Source organism: Elephantulus edwardii, unplaced genomic scaffold (genome assembly GCF_000299155.1).
Source record: "Elephantulus edwardii isolate Elephantulus edwardi_28Jun2011 unplaced genomic scaffold, EleEdw1.0 scaffold00235, whole genome shotgun sequence".
Classification (NCBI taxonomy): Eukaryota; Metazoa; Chordata; class Mammalia; order Macroscelidea; family Macroscelididae; genus Elephantulus; species Elephantulus edwardii.
Genome location: NW_006399985.1, coordinates 3,422,229 through 3,444,774, shown reverse-complemented (window position 1 = coordinate 3,444,774; position 22,546 = coordinate 3,422,229). Strand labels below are relative to the sequence as shown.

General features: G+C 40.2%; 1 protein-coding gene across 1 annotated transcript in view; it reads left to right on the top strand.

The window, feature by feature from the left end:
* LOC102874670 (potassium/sodium hyperpolarization-activated cyclic nucleotide-gated channel 1-like) overlaps positions 1 to 22,546 on the top strand; it is a 522,645-nt gene that overhangs the window by 219,893 nt on the left and 280,206 nt on the right. The window contains exon 2 of the mRNA XM_006898609.1: positions 8,672 to 8,833. Coding sequence (XP_006898671.1) covers positions 8,672 to 8,833 — 162 coding nt within the window. The remainder of the gene's footprint in view (positions 1 to 8,671; positions 8,834 to 22,546) is intronic.

Below are 22,546 nucleotides of genomic sequence, written 5' to 3'. Positions count from 1 at the left end.
AAAGAGTACTATGAATATATATTAAAAAAAAAACAAGGTAATAAGATGAGGGCCTGAAAGCCAAATATCTGTAATAAGAACATATACATTTACTATTTCACTGCTCTTGTTGTTGTTAGATGCCCTTAAGTCAAGCATGACTCACAGTGACCCTGTGAACTAAAGATCTGAACCCTGTTCTGTCCTGTGCCATTCTCACAGTTCCTGACACAAGAGCCCATTGCCACAGTCACCATGTCAGTCTACCTAATTGAGGGTCTTTCTCTCCTTCACCAACCCTCCATCCTCCCAGCGTCATGTCCTTCTCCAAGAAATAATAATAGCCCTTCCTAGAAACGTGCCCGAAGTATGTGAGTTGAAGTGCTCTTTGGAGACAAGAATGATGAGGCTTCACTTCACACTGTTTCATTACACATTGCGTACTCTCCCTTCAAGAAGCATAACTCAATCTATGTGTTTGGAGTCATATTCTAATGAGAGGCTGGTTACAAAAGCTGGAATAATTTTATCATTTGGGGCTCCAACTGTAGAGATAACTGATTCTGTACTCACTGGAGCACATAACATAATACAAATCTGATGACCTAGCAGTTACACAAAAGAGAGACAGGAAAGGAAAGAAGACATGAGCCAATAAAAATAAAATTGCTACTGTTTTTAGCATTGTATTATTACTGCACTGAATTGTTCTTTCATTCTCGCCAAAATATCTAATATTATGAAAATGGCATCTCAAAGTCATTCACAAGAGCCATGCAGTGTTCCCACAGTATTGCTAACGTGGTTGTTTTTGTTGTTGTGTGTCATGGAGTCGCCTGCACCTCATAGCAACACTGTAAACAGCAGCTCTGAAGCCTGTCCTGTCCTGAGCCAACTGCACTGACTCACTGACTCCAAAACTCCTACCCCCATTGCCCCAGTTACTGTGTCAATCCATCTTCAGGGATGGTGGTGGTGGTGGTGGTGTCTTCCTCTCCTGCCTTGTCCCTTTACTCTTCTAATCATGATGTCCTTCTCCAAGGACTAGTGCCTTCTGGCCATGTGCCCAAAGTATGTGAGACGGAGCTTCAAAATCTAGCCTCCAAGAAGAAACTTGGTTTCACTCTCTCCTAGAAAGACCTGTATGTTCTCTTAGAGGACCATGGTATGTTCAGTACTCAGCACCACAATTCAAAGACATCAGTTCTTCTTTCATCATCTTTAATCCTTGTCCAGTTCTCTGATGCATACCAAGTAACGGTGAAGATCCTAGCCTGGATCAGGCTCACCTTAGTCCCTAGACTGACATCATTACTCTTTAGCACTTTGGAGATGTCCTGACAATAAACTTCCCCAGTGCAATTTGTCTTTTGATTTCCTGACTGCTGTTGCCAAGAGTGTTAATTGTGGAACTAAGCAAGCTGAAATGATTAACAACCTCAGTCTGTTCTCCTTTAATAGTGCTGCCACTTAGCCCCGTGGTGATAATTTTTGTCTTCTTGATGTTGAGCTTCAATCCATAGTGAAGACTAAATCTTTGACTGTCTGCAGTAAATGCTTCAGGTCCTCCTAAGTTTCCGCGAGCACTGTTGTGCCATCTGTATAATGCAGGTTGTTGATGAGTCTGCCTCCAATCCTGAAGTCACACTCCTCCTCATAAAGTCCAGCCTCCCCAATGACCTGTTCTGCATATAGATTAAACATGTATGGAGACAGGATGCATCCCTGAAACACTCCTGATTTTGAATCATATGGTGTTTTCCTGCTTTCTAGTCCAAGTATAGGTTTTACATGAGCACAATTAAGTGTTCTGAGATCCCCATTCTCCTCAAGGCTACAATTTGTTGTGAGCCACAGATAGTTAACACGGTTATTATTGTTAATTTTTTACCTTCCTTATATTTACTTAAAATAACTCAGTTTACTATATAATAGTTTTTAATTATGTAAATATGTAAACCAGTAGAAAATATAATAGTAAAATTTTCCTTTTGTTTTGTATTTTCAAATTAGTTATATTTCACTAAATTATTACCTCAGTGTCTATTCCACCCTGAAATTAAGTGTGTGTGGTAAGAACTTAGGAAAGACGCTTCAGATAACCATTATTGTGCTAAGTGTTGAAGAATGGCCATGGAATACATGTTTGTTTACATTTACAGCCATTTGAAATTTGTAATAGAGCTTAGAAAATGACTTTAAGTGGTTTAATTTCCATTAACTACGTTTTTCTATGTAGTAGGCCTTCACCTCAAGAGACAAGCATACCTCGACTGTCGCAGTGTGTCAACGACTTTCTAAAGCAAATTAAGCAAGTGGGGGCCATGCGAGCTCTTTGATTTGTCTGGGTTCCTGTTCAATGAATGATTATTTTCCTGCACCAAATAATCTTCATGAAGGTTAAGAGATATTCCTTATTCCTAAGGAACTAAAAAGATGGAGAATTGTATAAACTCTTAACAAAATGCAACCAATTCTGAGTACTTTTTTCTGACTTATTCCCATTTACCACCTTTATATTGACTTGAAATTTACAGAAAAATTAGCTACTGCATAGAAATACTTTGGCATTCATTAGTACTGACTTATTTACACAAGTTTATTGTTAGTCAAGTAGCGCAGTGGTATACAAATCATTTGTTTTATATAGTTCTGTAGCTCTTACTGCACATAATTGTGTGCCCATTTCCAAGATTTATACTTTAACAGTTCACACTTGAACTTTTTCTCTGGCATTGTGGGGTTTTGCTGAGAATCTTCATAGCATCTGCATTTTTAATATTTCTCATTTTTCTTCATCATGTTTTTCTTATGAAACTCATTGTCTTTCATTCTTTTCAATGAAGTAGAGATAAATAAGGGGCAAATTGATATAAGTACATATATTTTCCTAAATGTTTTAGATATGATTTATGGGTGTATGTTAAAACTGCGAGCTCTGGCGGCCTAGTGGCAAGAAGCTGCACTGCAATCCCAATGGCACGCGGTTTGAGGCCACCAGCTGCTCTGCGGGAGAAAGATGCTCAGTCTTCTCCTGTGCAATTAACTGCCTCTGAAAAGCAGCCTGAGGGTCAGCTATGGGTCGGCTCCAGGTCTATGGTACACAACAACAACAACAACCGCGTATTAAAAATGCATGGTTAGAAGTGGCTGATATTCTATTAGTAGCAGAGCAACGAAACAACTATATAGATTCTGAGTAACAGTCAAAGCGCCTGAATTAGAGGCCAGCTCAGCTCAACCCAGGACAGCCCTCCTTGTAGAAAGTGAGGAACATGTGAAACACCTGCGGAACCTCAAACCCTGCAGCGCTCGGTAAGGGTCACGTAACATCAAGAAGACGAAAATCTTCCTCACTGACCGGTACTCACCATCGTGGGGAACGGAGGAGAAAGTTGTCCATGATATTGTTTTACTTGGATCCACAATCAACACCCATGGAGGCAGCACGGAAGAAACCAGAGGAAGTCAAGAAAGGACATGGAAAATACACTTTCAAGGACTTCTTTGAAGGTCAAGTTGAAAGGTTAAGGATATCTCTTTTAAGACTAAAGTGATCTTGACCCAAGGCACAGAAGCTTCGACAGTTCCTTGAGTGTGTGAAGTTGGATAAGAGACAAGGAAAACTGAAGGACTGATGCTTTTGAATCGCCCTGTTGACGAGGAGTGTTGTATTTTTGACTGCCAATGAGTCGCAAAGGACTCGACAGCATATAACAACAACAAATAAAAAACAAATGGCTCTTAGTAGATGTACCGCCAGAGGGCTCCCAAGAGGCGAACTTGTGAGACTGTGTCTCATGTAATTTGAGCATGCTCTTAAGATGAACCAATTCTTCAGCAAACACATAAGGTTGAGAAAGATAAAGTGCTGTCACAAGGCTTGGAAAGAGAACAGGTCATCTGAAGAGCAGAATGCCTTTGAGGAGATGGACTGACACGCGAAGCAGCAGTGGACATGGGGTGGGATGTTGTGAGACCCATGCTTGCCTTGGCTTGTGATTGGTGGGTCAATATACTTAGGAATGGTCTCCAAGGCCTCTAACAATAATCACAGTAAAATATTAAGGGCCACAAAGGGGGAAAAGTAAACGGGAAATAGATAGAAAGTTGAGATTCTTTTTAAAGTCTTAGAGCTTTAATTAGCTTCCCAAATTTTTGTAAATAAAGCTACTGAAAATGCAGCTAAAAATTCTGAAAAATGAAAGGTCCTTATTTTTCAGAAGTACCTTTCATTTTTTTAGAATCTAATTTTGGTCAAAAGAAAAGAAAAGAAAAGAGATGCTTTAGAAGTTTATTCTTTTGCCCACTGGAATCCTGTAAGTACTACTCATTGTGAGGTCAGAACAGTCTGCCTTTGTGCTTGGCGTTCCTTAAAGACCATGTCAGGTTCTCTAGAAAATGTTTTCGAAAATGAAAACCAATGAATTTCATGTTCTTTCTTGGTGTAGAATTCAGTGGTAAGAGATTTAACCACTAATCAGATTTCTAGCCTAATAAGGCATTAAATGTGGTGCCTATGAGAACTCTGGTAGTAAAGAGTTATCCTGATAACACAAAGGCTCTAAGTTCAAATCCACCAACTGCTCCTTAAGAGAAAGATGGGCAATCTTCTCCTATGCAGTCGACAACCTCAAAACCCACTGGTAAAGTCCTTTGTGTTTCTTCCAAAAATAACACTTAGACGACAGCCAAACCCACACTGTTATGTTGGTTCTGAACTGCCCCTCAGGGTTGCCAAGGTTGTGTACTGCCAAGCTGAAGGCACGCAGTTCCCGTCCCCCAGTTCCTCTGTGGGAATGAGATGGGCAAACACCTCCCGTGAAATTACCGACTCTGACAACCCACCGGGGTGCCAGCTGTGTCAGTTCTGACCTGAGGTACACAACAACAACAATCCTTTAAACTAGCATGGTGGGTTGTTGTTGATCTGTGCTGTCGACTGTGACTTATAGCGTCCCTGTGCACAGCAACTCTGAGCCCTGCTCTATCCGGAGCCAATCTCAGAGTCCCTGATACACACGCCCTCATTACCCCGATTATTGTGTCAGTCTGTCTCATCCACGGTCTTCCTCTGCTAAGCTGGCCCACATAGAATGTGAGACGCATGAATGTCAGCAAATTGGATATTGTTAAGAGAGAAATGATGGGACCCATAAATATTGACAACGAGATGGGGTGAAATGAGATGGATTGGCATGGGACATTTGAATCAGACAATTATATAATCTGTTATACCAGAAGTGAAAGATAAGGGAAAAGGAGGTTGCATTCATAGTTTTAAAAAGACCATCTTGAAATACAGTGTTGTGAGTGACCGGAAGGCTGATGGGACCGTGCAGGAGAGGTAGAGCTCAGATGAGATGGATTGATACAGTGACTGGGGCAACGGGGGTTGGTGTGTCAGGATTAGTGAGACTGGCTCAGGACAGGGCAGGCTGCAGAGCTGCTGTGCCTGCGGTCACTAAGGGTTACAGGTGACTCAACAACACATAACAACAACATAGATATTCAGTTCATATCAAGGAAAATGGTAGTTTTCCTGTTTCTTAAATGATTTCTTCATACATGTCATTCACATTATTTGAGAAAATGTAATCCTGGTGAGTAAATTTCACTAAATGAGATTGTAAATCCCAGAGTTTGCAAAGGAATTCTGGTGAGCGAATGGTAAGGAGTTGTGCTGTCAACCCCAAATCATGTAGTTTGAATCCACCGGTTGCTCTGTGGGAGAAAAATGAGCAGTATTTTCCCATGTGATGATGGACTCAAAAAACCCACAAGAAGTTCAACTGTTAGTCATCCTACTCCAAGGAATGTAACAAAGCAAACTGCCCATGTGTGTATGAATCCATTAGCACGTTAACAGTTAAAAACAAAGCACTCCCTTAATTCTACAATGTAGATCTCTCTCCAGGTATATTTTCTTATTGTGGACTAGGTGAAACAGAAAATTTTGTCATTTGTAGTAGGTAGTTTAAGATGTAAATCAATATATGTTTCCATTTCTAAATCTTGACAGAGCAATTTTTATGCTTTCTTACATAGCATCTTCTATCAAATTCTATTTTATGAAAATAGGTAAGAAAATCTATCAGAAAAGTCTGCTACATGAAGATGGTAGACATGGAAATAGAAAGGTTATTACTTTTAATGTTGCACAATTGTTCTTTAACCAAATCTAAAAAAAAAATTTTAATGATCCTTGTTCATGTTCAAAATTCATGATTAAATAATTGTCTTTACTCAGGTAACTATTAACTACAATTTAGTCTCATTCTTACTTTAGATTTTTAGATCAAATTTCTGTTGCTAATGGTTTTCAGTCCATGATTTATTTTCTTAGTACTTTAGTAAAACTTAAGAGAAGCAGAGAATAGCACCTCAGCTGACGATTTTGCTACCTTGTTTTAATGAAGTTTCTTTAAAATGTCTAGAAGGAAGATATCCATTGACTGCATCTATGCTGTCTCTTTTCTCTGTGGAATATCCACAGTTGGTTAGACTACTTGGGAGGTAGAGAGTGCAACCTTGGTATGAGTGTACAGGAATATAAGTTCTCTATTTCTCTTTGTAAAATTCCATTCTATATTTTTATTCCTATAGCTCATCTGGTTTCTTCAGATGAGCTATAGGGTTATATCAAGTATATAATCCATGAAGACAGCAAAAGACCATTGCAAAGACAGAGGAGGAAGGAAAAACTTGAAACGACCGTTGGAAAAGACTCTAAAAATTGCACTGGATGTCGAGAAGGGGAAAAGTGCCAAAGTGAAAGCACTGAACAGAAGATTTCAAAGGGCAGCTTGTGAGGATAAAGCAAAGTATTACAATGGGATGTGCAGAGAGCTGGAACTGGAGAATAAAAAGGGAAGAACTCACCCTGTATTTCTCAAGTTGAAGGAACTGAAAAACAAACTTTAGCCTCAAGTCACGATATTGAAAGAGGCCATGAGCAATATATTAAATGACTCAGGAAGCATCAAAAGAAGATGGAGGGAATACACAGAATTACTGTATCAGAATGAATTGATTGACACTGAAAAATTTCAGTGGAAGTACCATATAAGCAGGAGACAATGTTAATGAAGGAGGAAGTGGAAGCTATATTGGAGGCACTGGCGAAAAAGAAAGGACAAAGGAACTGATGGGGCACCAACTGACTTGTTTCACTTAACAGATGCTGCTTTGGATGTGTTCACCAGTCTATGCCAGGAAATTTGGAGGACAGCTATCTGGCCAATGGATTAGAAGAGATTCATATTTGTTTCCAAGAAAAGTAAACCGAAAAAATGTGGAAACTTTTGAACAATATCATTAATATTGCATACAAGCAAAATATTGCTGAAGATCATTCAAAACCGGCTGGAACAATATACATAGATAGGGAATTACCAGAATTCCAAGAAGGATTTAGAAGAGGCTGTGGCACCAACAATATCATTGTTGATGTCAAGTAGATTCTGGCTGGAAGTAAAGAATACCAGAAGAATGTGTCTATTTATGCTTTATTGACTATGCAAAAGCATTTGACTGTGTGAATCATAACAAGTTAGGACTAATGTTAAGAAGAATGGGAATCCCAGAGCACTTATGTGCTCATATAGAACCTGTACCTAGACCAAGAGCCTGTTGTGTGAACAGAGAAAAGGAATACTATCTTGTTTAATGAAATTAAAAAGGGAGTGTGTCAAGTATGTATTCTCTCTCAATATCTATTCAAATCTGTATATTGAGCAAATTAATATGGGAAGCTGGACTCTGTGAAGAAGAATGTGGCAACAATTGGAGGAAGACTCATCAATACCCTGCACTAAGCAGATGTCACAACCTTGCTCAAAGTAAGGAGAACTTGTAATACTTGTTACAGATCAAAGAATACATTCTTCAATATGGATTGCCTCTAAACACGAAGAAAACAAAAATTCTTACCACTACTAACATCATGACAGACGGAGGAAAGATTCAACTGTCAACAACTTCATCTTACTTGGATCCACAATAAACACCTTGGTACCAGCAGTCAGGAAATCAGAAAATGTACTAGAGAAGTCTGCAGTCAGTGAGCTCTGTAAATTATTAAGGAGTAATGATGTCAGTTTGAGGATTAAGGTGTGCCTGATTCAGGCCTGATCCAATATTTCTAATTACTTGCTATGCATCTGAGCGCTGGACAGTGAATAGGGATTATGGAAGAAGAATTGATGCTTTTGAGTTGGTGTTGGACAAGAGAGCTAATCATCCCATAGACTACTAAAAGATCAAACAAACATGTATTGAAGAGGGTGCAGTCAAAGATGATCAAGCTTCATTCAGCTCACATACTTCAAGCATGTTTCTAGGAGGTGCTGTTCCTTGGAGAGGGACATGATGCTTGGAAAGGTTCAGGGTCAGCGAAGGAGAGGAAGACCCTCTATCAGGTGGACTGACACGGTGACTGCCGCTATGGGCTTGAGTGTGTCAGAAAGTGTGAGGAGGACACAGGATAGGACAGGGTGCAGATTTGTAGTTCATGGGATCATTATGAGTCGTACTTGACTTAACAGCTCCTAACACCAACCCCACAAACAACAACATATTTTTATTCTGTCGGCACTTAGACTATTCAAGATGAATTCCTTTTGAATGAACAGTAGTCTTGATTTTTTAAAAATACCAATCGTTGAAATGGATGTTGTGGTTTGCTTGACAGATTTTCCATATGACGTATGATCTGGCCAGCGCGGTGGTGAGAATCTTTAACCTCATCGGCATGATGCTACTCCTCTGTCACTGGGACGGCTGCCTTCAGTTCCTGGTCCCGCTGCTGCAGGACTTCCCACCTGATTGCTGGGTGTCTCTAAACAAAATGGTCGTAAGTAATTGGCATTGTTCTGAATTTCTGCATTTTCTCTCGGCAGCCTTCTAAGCAACAAATACCAAAAGTTTTGTCAAAATGATCTCTTCTAGAAATACCTTGTTTTTTAAATATTACTCTGATTTATTAACGAAGTTTGAACACATTGTTCTTCACAAAAGAACTTTCCCATTTCCTTCACTCCACCCACCCACCAAACTGTGTAACCTTATGATTAACCCTATGCCCCCCTCACCCCTCTCTATTTCCACCCTCCCTCCCAGACATCAATGCTTCTTAGTGACACTAAGTACAGCAGCTCTGATCCATGCCCTGTCCTGAGTCAATCTCACCAGTCGTTGTATCGATCTATCTCATTGGAGGTCTTCCTCTCCCATGCTCTCCCTCCACCCTTCCAAGCATGAAGTCCTTCCCCAAGGACTAGTCTCTCCTGGCCATGTGGCCAAAGTATGTGAGACAGAGCTTCAAAATCCTAGCTCCCAAGGAGAAACTTGGTTTCACCCTCTCCATGACAGACCTATTTGATTCCTTGGCAGTCCATGGTATGTTCAAGGCTCTTCTCCAGCACCACAGTTCAAAGACATCAATTTTTCTTCTATCATCCTTAGTCGTTGTACAGCTCTCTGATGCATAACAAGTAATTGCAAAGACCAGGGCTGGATTAGGAGCACCTTAGTCTCTAGACTGACATCATTGCTTTTTGGGTTTTTTTGTTGTTGTTGTTGTCTTCTTAATTTTTTTATTTTTTACTCTTTATTTTTTTTTTTTTACAGAGGTTTTGGATTTCCATTCATTCATTGCCGCAATTTTCTCCCTGCCTACCCCTCCCCACCAACTCGCTTCCCCCTCTGAAGAGAGAAAAAAAAAAAGAAAAAAGTTTCTTCATTAGTATACAATTCCCACGTCCCTTCCCCCCACCCTCCACCCCGAGTACACTTCTCTGTGCAACCTTAATTCTGGATTCCTGTGCTAACCATAATACTCAATCATATATCACTTCTAATCTGTTCTTTCCCTCATCTGTTTCAATACAATATACATAATTTATCCCATTTTTTCTGTCAAATAAATATCTTTAAACTGTATTTTCCTTCATGGATATAAATCAGATATTATGTAAATTTTTTAAAATGAAATTTTTCTGAAATGCCATGCATCTGAGGATGTATATGCTATAGTAGGTATTTTCAAATATGTTTAATGTGCTTTTTGCTTGTTACTAAGACATTTTTATTGCAGAGAGACATGCAAAACTGTATATACATACAAAACTAATTTTACAGCATCTATTAAAAATGCAAAGGATAAATCCCATTACTTTGTATCATACCTTCATTCTTTTTACCTTTGTGTTGTTAGCGTTTACCATATTGAAGGCATACAACTGCAGAGATTGTTAGACATACAAAAGTAGCTATGTCAGCATGAATGAAAATGAAATATGTATGAAATGGCATTTCGGTTAGTATTTCTTGCTAGGAAATTTTAAAAAAATATGCAAAATTTTGCTTTTAAATTGGTCCATGAATTATGTAAAAAGAAATAATCTTTGAAAGTTCATGGGCACACATACACTCATGGTTTTGGGGGGAAAGATGGGCAAGCTTCTCTCAAGCAATTTAAAGCCTCTGAACACCTGCTGGACGTCATCTCTGAGCTGATTCCAACTTGATGATCCACAACGACTGCTTTCCTGTGTAAGAATATTCATATTTACCTGGTGTATGTTTTCATCTACGTAGTACAACATCACAAAGAAGTGTTTGCAATAGTTTCTAAAGCATTGTTGTTGTTGTTGTTATGTACCATAGAGTTGCCTGTGACTCATAGCAACCCTATGTACAACAGCCTTAAATGCTGCTCTGTCCTATACCAATCTCACTGTCTCCAACACACCTACCCCGGTTAACCCAGTCACTGAATCAGTCCACCTCATGGAGGGTCTTCCTCTCCTGTGCTGTCCCTCAACCCTCCCAAGCATGATGTCCCGTCCAAGGACTGGTCCCTCCTTGCAACATGTCCAAAGTATGTCTCACAAAGCCCCAGAATCCTTGCCTCCAAGGAGCATCCCGGTTTAACCCTCTTGAGGATAAACCTGTTTGTTTTCTTAGCAGTCCATGGAATATTCAATACTCTTCTCCAGCAGCACAGCTCAAAGGCATCAATTTTCCACCTATCTTCCCTAGTCATTGTCTAGCTCTCTGACCCATAGCAAGTGATTGGAAAAACCATGGCCTGTATCAGATGCACCTTAGTCTCCAGAGTGGCATCCTTGCTCTTCAGTACTTTGGAGAGGTCCCTAACAGCAGACTTTCCCAATGTCATTCATCTTTTGATTTCCTGGCTGCTGGTGCCAAGAGTGTTGACTGTGGAGCCAAGCAGAATAAAACTCTTCACAACATCATGATAGATGGTGAAGAGATTGAAAATTGATAGGCATATGTTCCTAAATAATTATTTTCCGTACATGCGGTGGTGCAGTGGCTGTTGTTGCTGTGTGCTGTCATTTCGGAACTGACCAACCGATGGATTTGCAGAGACAGTAAATTGTAAGGGAGGAGGAGATTGCCCGGCCTTCTGCAGAGCAGCTAGTGGATTCAAACCTTATGCCTTTGGATTTGCATCGCAGCTTCTTACCACTAGGCTACCAGAGTTCCGCCTACCTACGGATTTTCAGTGTTCTTCTTGCATTACATTTTAATAATGTTTTAGTTTACATTAACTATAAATTATTTAGACAACTTTTTCTTATGTGTACTTTTTATGGGAGATAAATTGTTCTTGTTATTTACAAAATTCGAATACATTGTTTTCCAGAACAGATCCTTCCAATTTTCCTCACCCCCGCATCCATCAAATTGTACAACCCCATGAGTGATCCGCCCTCCCCCCCCCCCCCCCGCACATCCTCATCCCTCTGCTTTGTATGGTATTGTCACAAAATTTTAACACTCGTCCGAGTCAAATATTTCTCTCTTTTTTCTGACATTTCTGTTAGGAATTTTGAACTTGTACTTGTAAAAATACCTTCATACATCTTAAGAATCTGTTGTTGTTGTTGTTGTTATGTGCCGTCGAGTCATTTCCGACTCATAGCGACCCTGTGTACAACAGCCCTAAACCCTGCTCTATCCTGTGCCAATCTCATTGCCTCTGACACTCCCATCCCGATTACCCAGTCACTGAATCAATCCACCTCATAGAGGGTCTTCCCCTCCTGCGCTGTCCCTCCACTCTACCCAGCATGATGTCCCTCTCCAAAGACCAGTCTCTCCTTACAACATGTCCAAAGTATGTCACACGAAGCCCCAGAATCCTGCTTTTTTTTACTCTTAAGACAAGTAATGTAAGCATTTTAACACTGTTACACGTAACACTGAAGGCAGAGCCTGAGAGTGAAAGGTCCAGTGGCTGCAGGGGGGCTCCTGCGAGTCAGAGGTGAGGAGGACAGCACAGAAGCAGACAGGGATCAGCTCTGCTCTCCATGGGGTCACTGTGAGTCACGCATTTAACAGCCCTGTCCTAGGAACTACTAACGGATTTACGGTACGCTTTAAGGAGGATGGCCTTTTCCTGTGCGTTTCCCCTCTCCACACCGCCCCGTCTTTCTTTCATTCCATGCTTGGAGACCTGATGTTCCCCAAGGATTCACATCTGCCTTCCACCCCTCCCCTTTCCTGACTTATCCAACACACCACACACCTGATTTCTATTTTATCTTAAAAGCACGCCACGACACAGACAACATCGCTGACCATATTTCCTTTTCTGTGCCCTTCACATCAGTACGTTGAATGTGTGGTTTATTAGGACAAAGAACTCTCTTTAGAGGCTCGTCTCTGGTTGTCTGGAACGCTGCACTGTGTTGTCATCTAGAAATTCAGTTCATCGTCAGAAGTCCATGTGAAAGAGAGTTTTCTGTGACAGAGAAACTAATAAGCAGAAAGTGGATTGACTTTTTTTTTTTAAAGTGTACAGAGTCCTTGGTTATATGCTTTTTATTTGTACTTATATTTGAAGAGAAAAGGCCCACGATAAACAGAATAATGAAGATATTCTGAGGGAGCACAAAAGTACCAACTCTAATATTGCTGCATTCAGAGGGTTTTACTAACACGACCGCTGAAGGAATGTCTGACGCTCATATTACCACAAAGCTGTCATTCATCTCCCAAGGAATTATTATTATTTCTAGTTTCATCCTAGCTATCTTTAAAAAAAAATAGTATTTGCTTCCAATGAACAAATAAAAAAATCTGTTTTTGATAACCATAAAGTTCATTTTATTGTGCAAATACTGTGCAATGCAGCATATGGTGATATATATAGTCACTGACATATTTAATGAAGAAGAAATAATGTCATTATTTCTCTTCGAATGTGCCTGAGAATTCTCATTTATATACGTTTATCAACATAATCAGACTTGTTTGTTCATAAACACTAGACGCCAAACCTTTTTTTATTTCCTTTTTCCCTGTACTTAGGAAATTGACTTTTGTTTTGTTTTGCTTTTATTGGAGAGTGCTGCTGTCTGTAGCTCTAATAGAGACGGTGGAGTCAGTTATGCATGTTTCCCCTGTAAGGAAAAGTTACTCAGTGGTGCTCATATTAATGATATTAAGGCGATAACAACTTAACCTTTTTTAATATCAGTACAGAACCTCTATGGTGTCATTTGGCTTTGAAAATAGCCTTTCTTACTCTAAAATTTAACAACGTAGTATATTCAAACCCAAAGGGATCTAGAAAGGAAAAGAGGAAAGATAAGGAAAAAGAAAAAGAAAAAAAAAACAGCCCACAACAAACACTCTTCTATTTAGTGGTCAGAAGTTGTTCTGGCAACCCAAAGTTGCACAGTTCTAATCCACCAGCAGCTCCGTGGAGAACGGTGATCAGTCTCCTCCTGCGTAATTAAAGCCTCTGAAAACCGCTGGAGCATCAACTCTGAGTTAGTTCCATCTTGATGACAATGGGAATTTTAATTTAAAAAAAGAACTTAAGCCAATTATCTATCAAGCATCTCTGTAGCTTTACTGAACTCTAATCTGCTGACGTAAGTCGCTGTGTGTCTTTACTTGAAAAACGCCCAAGCATTCTTCCCAGTTAGGAGTGATCATAACGAAACAGGTCAGCAGCCTGTGAGTGTCGACACTCCCTTGCCACTCTGCTCGTGCCTGGAAGGACAGCCTGTCTAGTGCGTCTTCGCCAAGGGACAGAAACATAGCTAGGCTGCCGTGAGAGTGAAACAGTTCCCAGACTGAAGCAAACAAACACAGCTGTTGAGAGACACGTGGAAGTTATTCCTCATACAATTCTTTGTTTTCTTTGAAGGATTTCATTCAAAAAGCTTTTAACATATGAATTATAGTTCTGTCAGGGAAAGAAAGAATAGTGCTTCAATTCTATTTTGACGGCTACTACAGAAAGTTCTGCTGCCTGTTAGTCATGACAATGTTGTTGTTGTTATGTGCCGTCGACTCTCTTGCGACTCATAGCGACCCTATGTACAACAGCCCTAAACTCTGCTCTATCCTGTGCAATCGCACTGCCTCTGACACACCCATCCCAAGCACCCCAGTCACTGAATCAATCCACCTCATAGAGGGTCTTCCCCTCCTGCGCTGTCCCTCCACTCTACCCAGCATGATGTCCCTCTCTAAAGACCTGTCTTTCCTCACAACATGTCCAAAGTATGTCAGACGAAGCCCCAGAATCCTTGCCTCCAAGGAGTAGCCTGGTTTAACCCTCTCTATGATGAATCTGTTTGTTTTCTTGGCAGTCCATGGTACATTCAATACTCTTCTCCAGCACCACAACTCAAAGGCTGTTTCTATTCTCCTTCTATCCTCCTAAGTCATGACAATATCAACTCGTAAGTACCAAAGCCTGCCTTTTCCCTTCAGATATATTTGCTGTTAAATTCTCAATGCTTATTCTCATCTGTCTGACATACCGTGATGGCTTAAAGAGACTGGCAAAATATAAGGCCCGGGAGTGGATGGACTGCCAAATGAGATGCTTCAGGAAGCCGATAGACCCCTGCGCTCACCAGTATGTGCCAATAAATATGGAAGACAGCTCACTGGTCAACTGACTCGAAGAAGATCCATGTTTATTACTGTTGGTGATTAATCAGATCATCAGCATTCCTCTGATCACGTTCTCTTGATGCCACATTCTGCTTGGTAAAGTCTAGCCTGTCAAATCATTAACTCAACATACAGGTTCAACAGCCATGGAGAAAAGATGCAACCCTGATGCACACTTAAGCTGGTTTTAAATAATTCACTGTTCCTTTGGTCTGTCCTGACAACAAATCCTTGGTCTAAGCATACATAGGTTTCACATTATCACAGTTGAGTGTTTTAGACTCCCATTCTTCTCAGTGTCAGCCATAACTTGGTATGATCCACACAGTCAAATACCTTTGCATAGTCCATAAACATACATAGACAAACTTCTGGTATCTGCTTTCAGCCAAGATTCATCTGACATCAGCAGTGACATTCCTGACACCATAGCTTCTTCTAAATTCAGCTTGAACATCTGGCAGTTCTCTGTTGATGTACAGTTTTCTCAGTGTTATAGATACCTGAGAAAGGGTGTTTTCCTGACTTTACTACTATGGTTCACTGATTTCCACATTGTGTTAGATCAGCTTTCTTGGGAATGGAACAGAGGTGGATCTCTTCCAGTCAGTTGACCAAGTAGCTGTCTTCCAAATGTTGTGGCATAGACTGTCACTGAACACATACAGTGCTGTATCTGCTTATTGAAACACTGCAACAGGGACCCAGTCAGCTCTGGGGACCTTGGTTTTTGCCAGCGCCTTTAGTATAGCCTGGCCTTCTTCCTTTATCAACCTTGGTTCCTGATCCTATATTATGAACCATTCTCAATTAATATTCTCAATTAATATCAAATAAATTTGATGTGGCATGGGGAAAAATGAGAGTATGTATGAAAGGTAGAAGGAGAATCGATACCTTTGAGCTTTGGTGCTGGAGAAGACTATTGAGTGTACCATGGACTGTTAAGAAAACAAACAGGTTAATCATGGAGAGGGTTTAACCAGGATGCTCCTTGGAGGCAAGAATTCTGAGGCTTCTTCTGACATACTTTGGACATGTTAAAGGAGGGACCAGTCCTTGGAGAGGGATGTCATACTTGGGAAGGTAGAGGGACAGTCCAGGAGAGGAAGACACCCTGTGAGGTGGATTGATTCAGTGACTGGGATAATCAGAATGGGTGTGTTGGAGACAGTGAGATTGGCACAGGACAGAGCAGAGTTTAGGGCTGTTGTACATAGGGTCGCTGTGAGTCGCAGGCAACTCTACAGCACATTACAACAACAACAACAACAAGAATGTTTGGAAAATGTGTAAAGGTCATTTTGCCTTTCCCTTGCTCACTCTCTGTCTCCTGAAATGGGCCACCCTCATGAGAATGTTTTTCTTGTGTAATAAAGTTTCTTGTCTTTAACTTTAAAAAAAAGTAAGTTTGCTTTTTTATATGTGATTAGTTTTAAGGTTAATCTTTTTAGTGTGATCCTAAATGGAAACTCCTCTGTCAAACATAAGCAGTTATTTTTATTTCAAATTTAATCTAAACAGCTCATATAGTTTTATTTTAAACCAGAAACATTATTTTAGAGATTGGTAGTGGCTTTCTGGACAAGGACTTTGCTGTTGATCTAGAAATATTATTTTTAATTGGTGTCCATTAGATTAGAACAGGAGCAAGTGTACACTTCACATTAGGGATCAGCAGAGGAGCTCATTAAATTTTCTAATTTAATCTATTTTGCAAAATTCATTTGAATTTAATCTCTTCCAAAGAATCCAAGTTTTGTTGGGTGGCTCCTTGGAGGCAAGGATTCTGAGGCTCAGTCTAACATACTTTGGACATGTTATGAGGAGAGACCGGTCCTTGGAGTGGGACATCATGCTTGGGAGGGTGGAGGAACGGTGCAGGAGAGGAAGGCCCTCTATGAGGTGGATTGATTCAGTGACTGGGATAATTGGGATGGGAGTGTCAGAGACGGTGTGATTGGCACAGGACAGAGCGGAGTTTAGGGCTGTTGTACATAGGGTCGCTATGAGTCGCAGGTGACTTGATGGCACATAATAACAACAACATTTAAGAAAACAGAGACTTTCAGAGAGCTGAATGGGGTGCGAAAGTGGCCTCTTGACACATTGTTTCTACGTTGCAAAGCCAGCTTTGCACAGTGAAGGCCTTCTGTCCTCTTCCCACTAACACTGGTCTAAATAGTCCCCGCAGCAATTCATAGCAGAATCACAGGTTCTGAGAGAAGAAACCACACAGTGACTGAGGGATGTGTCGGGTCTGCCACATGATGATTCAGACTCCTGGCACACAGCATCAACAACAGAGAACATTTTTATAATTGCATTGCTTGCTTTGTGATCTCTTGACAGTATTTTGTTGATTTAATGGTGTTACATATTCCGGAACTGAGTAATTCCTGTGACAAATTGGACTTGGCTCATGTTCCCAAAGTTTACTTCGGTTCTTTTCCATATATCTTTCCAGGCAATTTGTCATATAAGATCTCAAGACTGTTTTCTAAATTGTTGTTCAGTCTTTACTATCTTTTGAGGACACAGACATCTTGAGAACGCAGAGGCCCCTGTGACCAACATTTAAATACTCAGGAATTTACCAGAGGGGGAAATATATCCTGGGTTATAAATCCAAATTCAGGAGGACCTCTTCTGTAGAAAGAATGATTTTTATGTGGTTAAAAAGACATGTAACAAGATTAATAGGGAAAATTTAAAATTTGTGATTTTGACGTCTGTAATATCACTGTATTTTATGATTGAGCCATTAGTCATGTTAATAAGCTTAAACATTTTTACTTAAATTGTTTTTATGAGGAAAAAATGTTTTATTCAATCTGGCACCAAATGCTAGGAGTTCCTGTTGTTCTGTGGATTGAGGAGGAACTGAAGATCCACTGCTGAGAAGTTGGTGGATGGAAATGGTGTCCCTCTGGGTTGGCAGTGACAAGGGTAGTAAAACGTTGTCTCACATATATTGAGTGTATTGCTAGAAGAGGTTATTTTTTTTTGAAAAGGACATCATGCTTGGAAAAGTAGAAGGTCAGTGAAAGAGAAGAAAGCCTCAGTGAGATGAACTGGCATGATGGTGTGACAGAGACGATGTGGGTGGGCTGGAACTGGGTTCAGATCTCTTGTTCATAGGTCACTGTGAGTCGTACTCAGTTCTGTGGCATCTAACAACAGTGGGATGTGATGCCACCCAGGGCTGGTGATTTGAATCCACCTGCTGCTCTTTCAGAGAACGATGGCCAGTCTCCTCCTGTGTGATTTACTGCCTCTGAAAACCCAAGGAAGGATCAGCTCTGAGTTAGGTCTGACTTGTCAAATGTACTCGTCATAACTGCACTACAACATGTGGACACAGACGAAGATGAACCTATCTGACTTGTAGAATGAAAATCACAAGTCCCACATTTTGCAGTGGACCCCACAAGAAATCTAAGGCTCAAAAAGTGCTACCTCTATATCCATAGCGTGCAGTTATATATCTCAGGGGATCTGCTACTGAAACTTTACCTGCTAAATATCCCAGGTAAAGATGACCTATCATTATTAGTGGGTATATGACATCATCAATGAGGCAGCGAGCTAAAACCACAGCCAATGCCAAGAATTTTACTTGCTTATCCATCTAAGAGATTCAGCCACCTTTAGACAGAAGAGAATAAGAAAGCAGAGTAAACCAAGCCCGCTGGGGACCAATATAACGCAGTAGAACTGAATTTGGGACTTTGAAGGCTATACATTTTTATGAAAGTGCACTCTCTCATATTTTTCCCTTGGAGAGGGATTGGTGGATTTGGTTAGCATCTGAATTCTTCGACCGTGAGGTGATTTGGAAGCCACAGAGGTCTAAAAATATGGAGTCAGCCAGATTTGAAAGCACATGTGACATATTTTCAGGAAGTAAGGATTTGATGCCTCAACTGGTTGTTGTTGTTGTTGTTGTTGTTGTTGCAGGTGAGAGCTGAATTGTTAAGAATTTATGGAAGTGTGCTTAATATTAGCAGATTATCTTTACACATGTATGGTGGTTGTAAAGTCATTTTTTCCCTTTCGCTATTAATATGATAAACTAAACTGATCGACATTTTTAGTTTATTCTACTTTTACATTCTTGAAAGGCATGATCTTATTTATAATGTATTATTTTTTAAATGTAGTATTGGAGAAGAGTATTGAATATACCATGGACTGCTAAGAGAACAAACAGGTTCATCCTAGAGAGGGTTAAGCCAGGCTGCTCCTTGGAGGCAAGGATTCTGAAGCTTTGTCTGACATACTTTGGGTATGTTGCAAGGAAGGACCAGTTCTTGGAGAGGGACGTCATGCTTGGGAGGGGGGAGGGACAGCACAGGAGGGGAAGGCCCTCTATGAGGTAGATTGATTCAGTGACTGGGGTAGTGGGTGTAGGTGTATCAGAGACAGTAAGATAGGCACAGGATAGCGCAGAGTTTAGGGCTATTGTATATAGGGTCCACTATGAGTCACAGGCAACTCAACAGCACATAACAACAACAACAAATTTAATATGCTTTCATCCACACTAATAAATAAAGGATTTCTTGTAAAAAAAAGTATTGTTGTTAGGTGTCATCGAGTTGCCTATGACTTCTGGTGACCCTGTGAACAAGTCATTGGGGCCTTGCCTTGTCCTGGGTTATCCTCCCAATTTCTTATTTATTATTAATACTTATTATTATTACAGGCACTACGTCCTTGTCTTTCCTTCGATATCTTTTTTGTTTTCACTGACACTCTGCTTTTTGCTATATCATATCTTAAAAAAAAGGAAGAAAAAAGACTATCCTCTCCTGACAACATGCTTAAAGTATGTGCGATGACGTTTCACGTACTCAGAAGCACTGTTTGCACTGGCTGCAGGATAGATTAGCTCATTCTTTAGGTGGTCCAAGAAATGTTCAGTAATCTCCAACACCACAGTTCAAGGGCATCAGTTCTTCTTAAGTCATTCTTGCTTTCTAGCTCTCAGATACATGTTGTTGCTGTTGTTGTTGTTATGTGCCATCATAATAACCCTATGTAGGAAACAATTCAAAATATGTCCTGTTCAGAAGCACCTCTTTAAACTGATATCCTCGATCTTCATACGTTGAGGAGGTCATCGATAGCAGACTTCCCCGACAGACCATCTCTTAGGTTTCTTCATATACCTGAGGAATTTATTGACAGCAGACTTCCCCATGGACCATCTCTTCATATGTTGAATTCATTGACAGCAGACTTCCCCATGGACCATTTCTTCGGTTTCCTCATAGGTTGTTCATCGACAGCAGACTTCCCCATGGACCATCTCTTTGGTTTCTTCATATGTTGAATTCATCGACAGCAGACTTCCCCATGGAGCTTCTCTTCAGTCTCCTGAGTGTTCCTGCCATGGGCGTTGACAGGGGACCCAAGTAAAATGAAGTTATTGGCAACTTCAATCTTAAGTTAGAGGTCAAAATTAAACGTATCTCAGGTTATTTATAACAGACAATTAGAGAAATGGTTTATTTCATTATATCTATCTGTCAGGCAATATGTATGCTCTGTGTCAGGGTTGTTGACAGGACTAATTGTACTCTGGGTGTTTGACCTGTCTTATGACTCTGGAAGGAATTACTGATGCTGGGCTTGGTTTCCTTAACCAGAATGATCATCGAACAGAAACCAATACGCATGCTGACGTTTTGGCAGCCTGGGACTTTTAGTGAAACTTGAATGCCTTGATTAGCATTTATGGCTTCATTATCTGAAATGTCCTCAATATTTTTCAGACATTCTCAACATTTATTAGAGATTGAGCTGTTTCATTGTTGACATTCAGAATGAAATGTAAAAAAAAAATGAGCTTGATTTTTTTTCTATTTATTACGCTCTTAAGTTAACTTGAAGAGTACCTCTGATAAGTCTCTAAAATGTTCACTACTTGTTTCAACGTGCTAAAACTCCCCCATTTAATGAAGAAGAATAATTGATATGGTAATCAGTCTCAAGAATGAATCTTTCAGCTAAATTATTTAATGCCTCTTGCTCCCTGTACTTCTTCTGTATTTGCGCAGATGAAGTTGGTGGGAAACCATTGCAAATGCTGCCAAAATGGTAAATGAGAACCTCTTGTTTGTTAAATATGAGTCTTCTTTTGACACTAGAGAGGATCATTCATGTTTCTATGTGTCATTTCCTGGAGCTTACTTTACATACATAATAAAAAAAGTATAATCACTGAAAATGTAACCGAGTTCTGTTTCAATACAGAGGGACATCTGAATTTAAATAATTTCAAAAGTTAAAATTTTGATTTACAATACTTCCCATTTTAATTGATACTTTACTTCATTCCCCTCCCCATCTTTGTTTGTTGTAAGGAAAAAAATAAAAAGTACTGGGGAATGGTAATAAGCCTAGAAGAGAATGTGAAAGCTAAGCTGTTTTTAAAGAATTATATTTTCCATATGTTGTTGTTGTGTATCAGAGAGTTGGAACCGACCCATAGCTGATCCTCCTGCGGTTTTTCAGAGGCCGTGAATCACATGAGAGGAGATTGCCCTTCCTTCTCCCACGGAGCAGCTGGTGGCCTTGAACTATGTGCCTTTGGGATTGCAGCACAGCTTCTTGCTACTAGGCCTCTGGAGCTCTCGTATAACTGGCTCCCTTATATACACTTCCCATATAACTATCCATTGTATGTTACCTGATATTTACTTTCATTAAATGTGTTCACTAACCTTTCTGGTGTGTGTATAAATTGTATTAAAGAGAGCTCCAGGGGCCTAATTCCTAAAGGGTTCCACTTCTAATCCTAGGCCACACTGCTCAGGCAGTTCAAATCCACGTGTCTCCTCCTATGTAATGTGCATCATCAGAAACCCAGTGGGAGATCAGCTGGGAGTTACTCTGATGTGTGTATAAATTGCGTTGCAGGGAAATATTTCTTTACTGATGGTGATATAGTTTGAGCCCTCTTTTTGCTTTCTTTTCTCAATTTAACCACCTACCTCTTCTCTGAAAGAGTACAAATGGCATTTCAACTTATAACGAGACTATTTGTTAGTGATCTTTCAGTGAGATTTTAGTGAGTTGGTGGTAATTAAAAACATTAAGGAGCTAACTTATTAAATGGAGATAGTGCTTTATTGAAATTGGAGTCAGAGAGAATGCACACAAATTGTACAATGAAATGTCTCTCCCAGTTCTGCAAGAGTTACAGATTTTCTCTTTACAAAAGAGAGATGTGTAAGGTGCCTACAGAGTAGTCAGAACGTCCTAAGCGTCTTTCATCTGCTGCTGTCACAGGAAGCATTTGATCGCTGTGTGTAATTATTTTTACAGAGGTTCTTCCCATAGCCAGAGCTACCAGAAACCTAGATGGCATTAGAGTAGAGTAGACTGAAGGGAGTCACCTTCTCCTTGGCCTTTTATGAATTATTCTTAACACATGTGAGAATCTCCGATATGCATTTCATCTCACTGAATCTTTACAAATCTAGAGGATGCCTCCCTAACCCCAATTTTACAGACAAGGAAACTGGAGCTGAGATTCCCCTCTGCTTTGGCGGCCGTTACAGAGCTCTTGATGGCATCACCACACTGTCTCAACACACTTGGTGTCTTT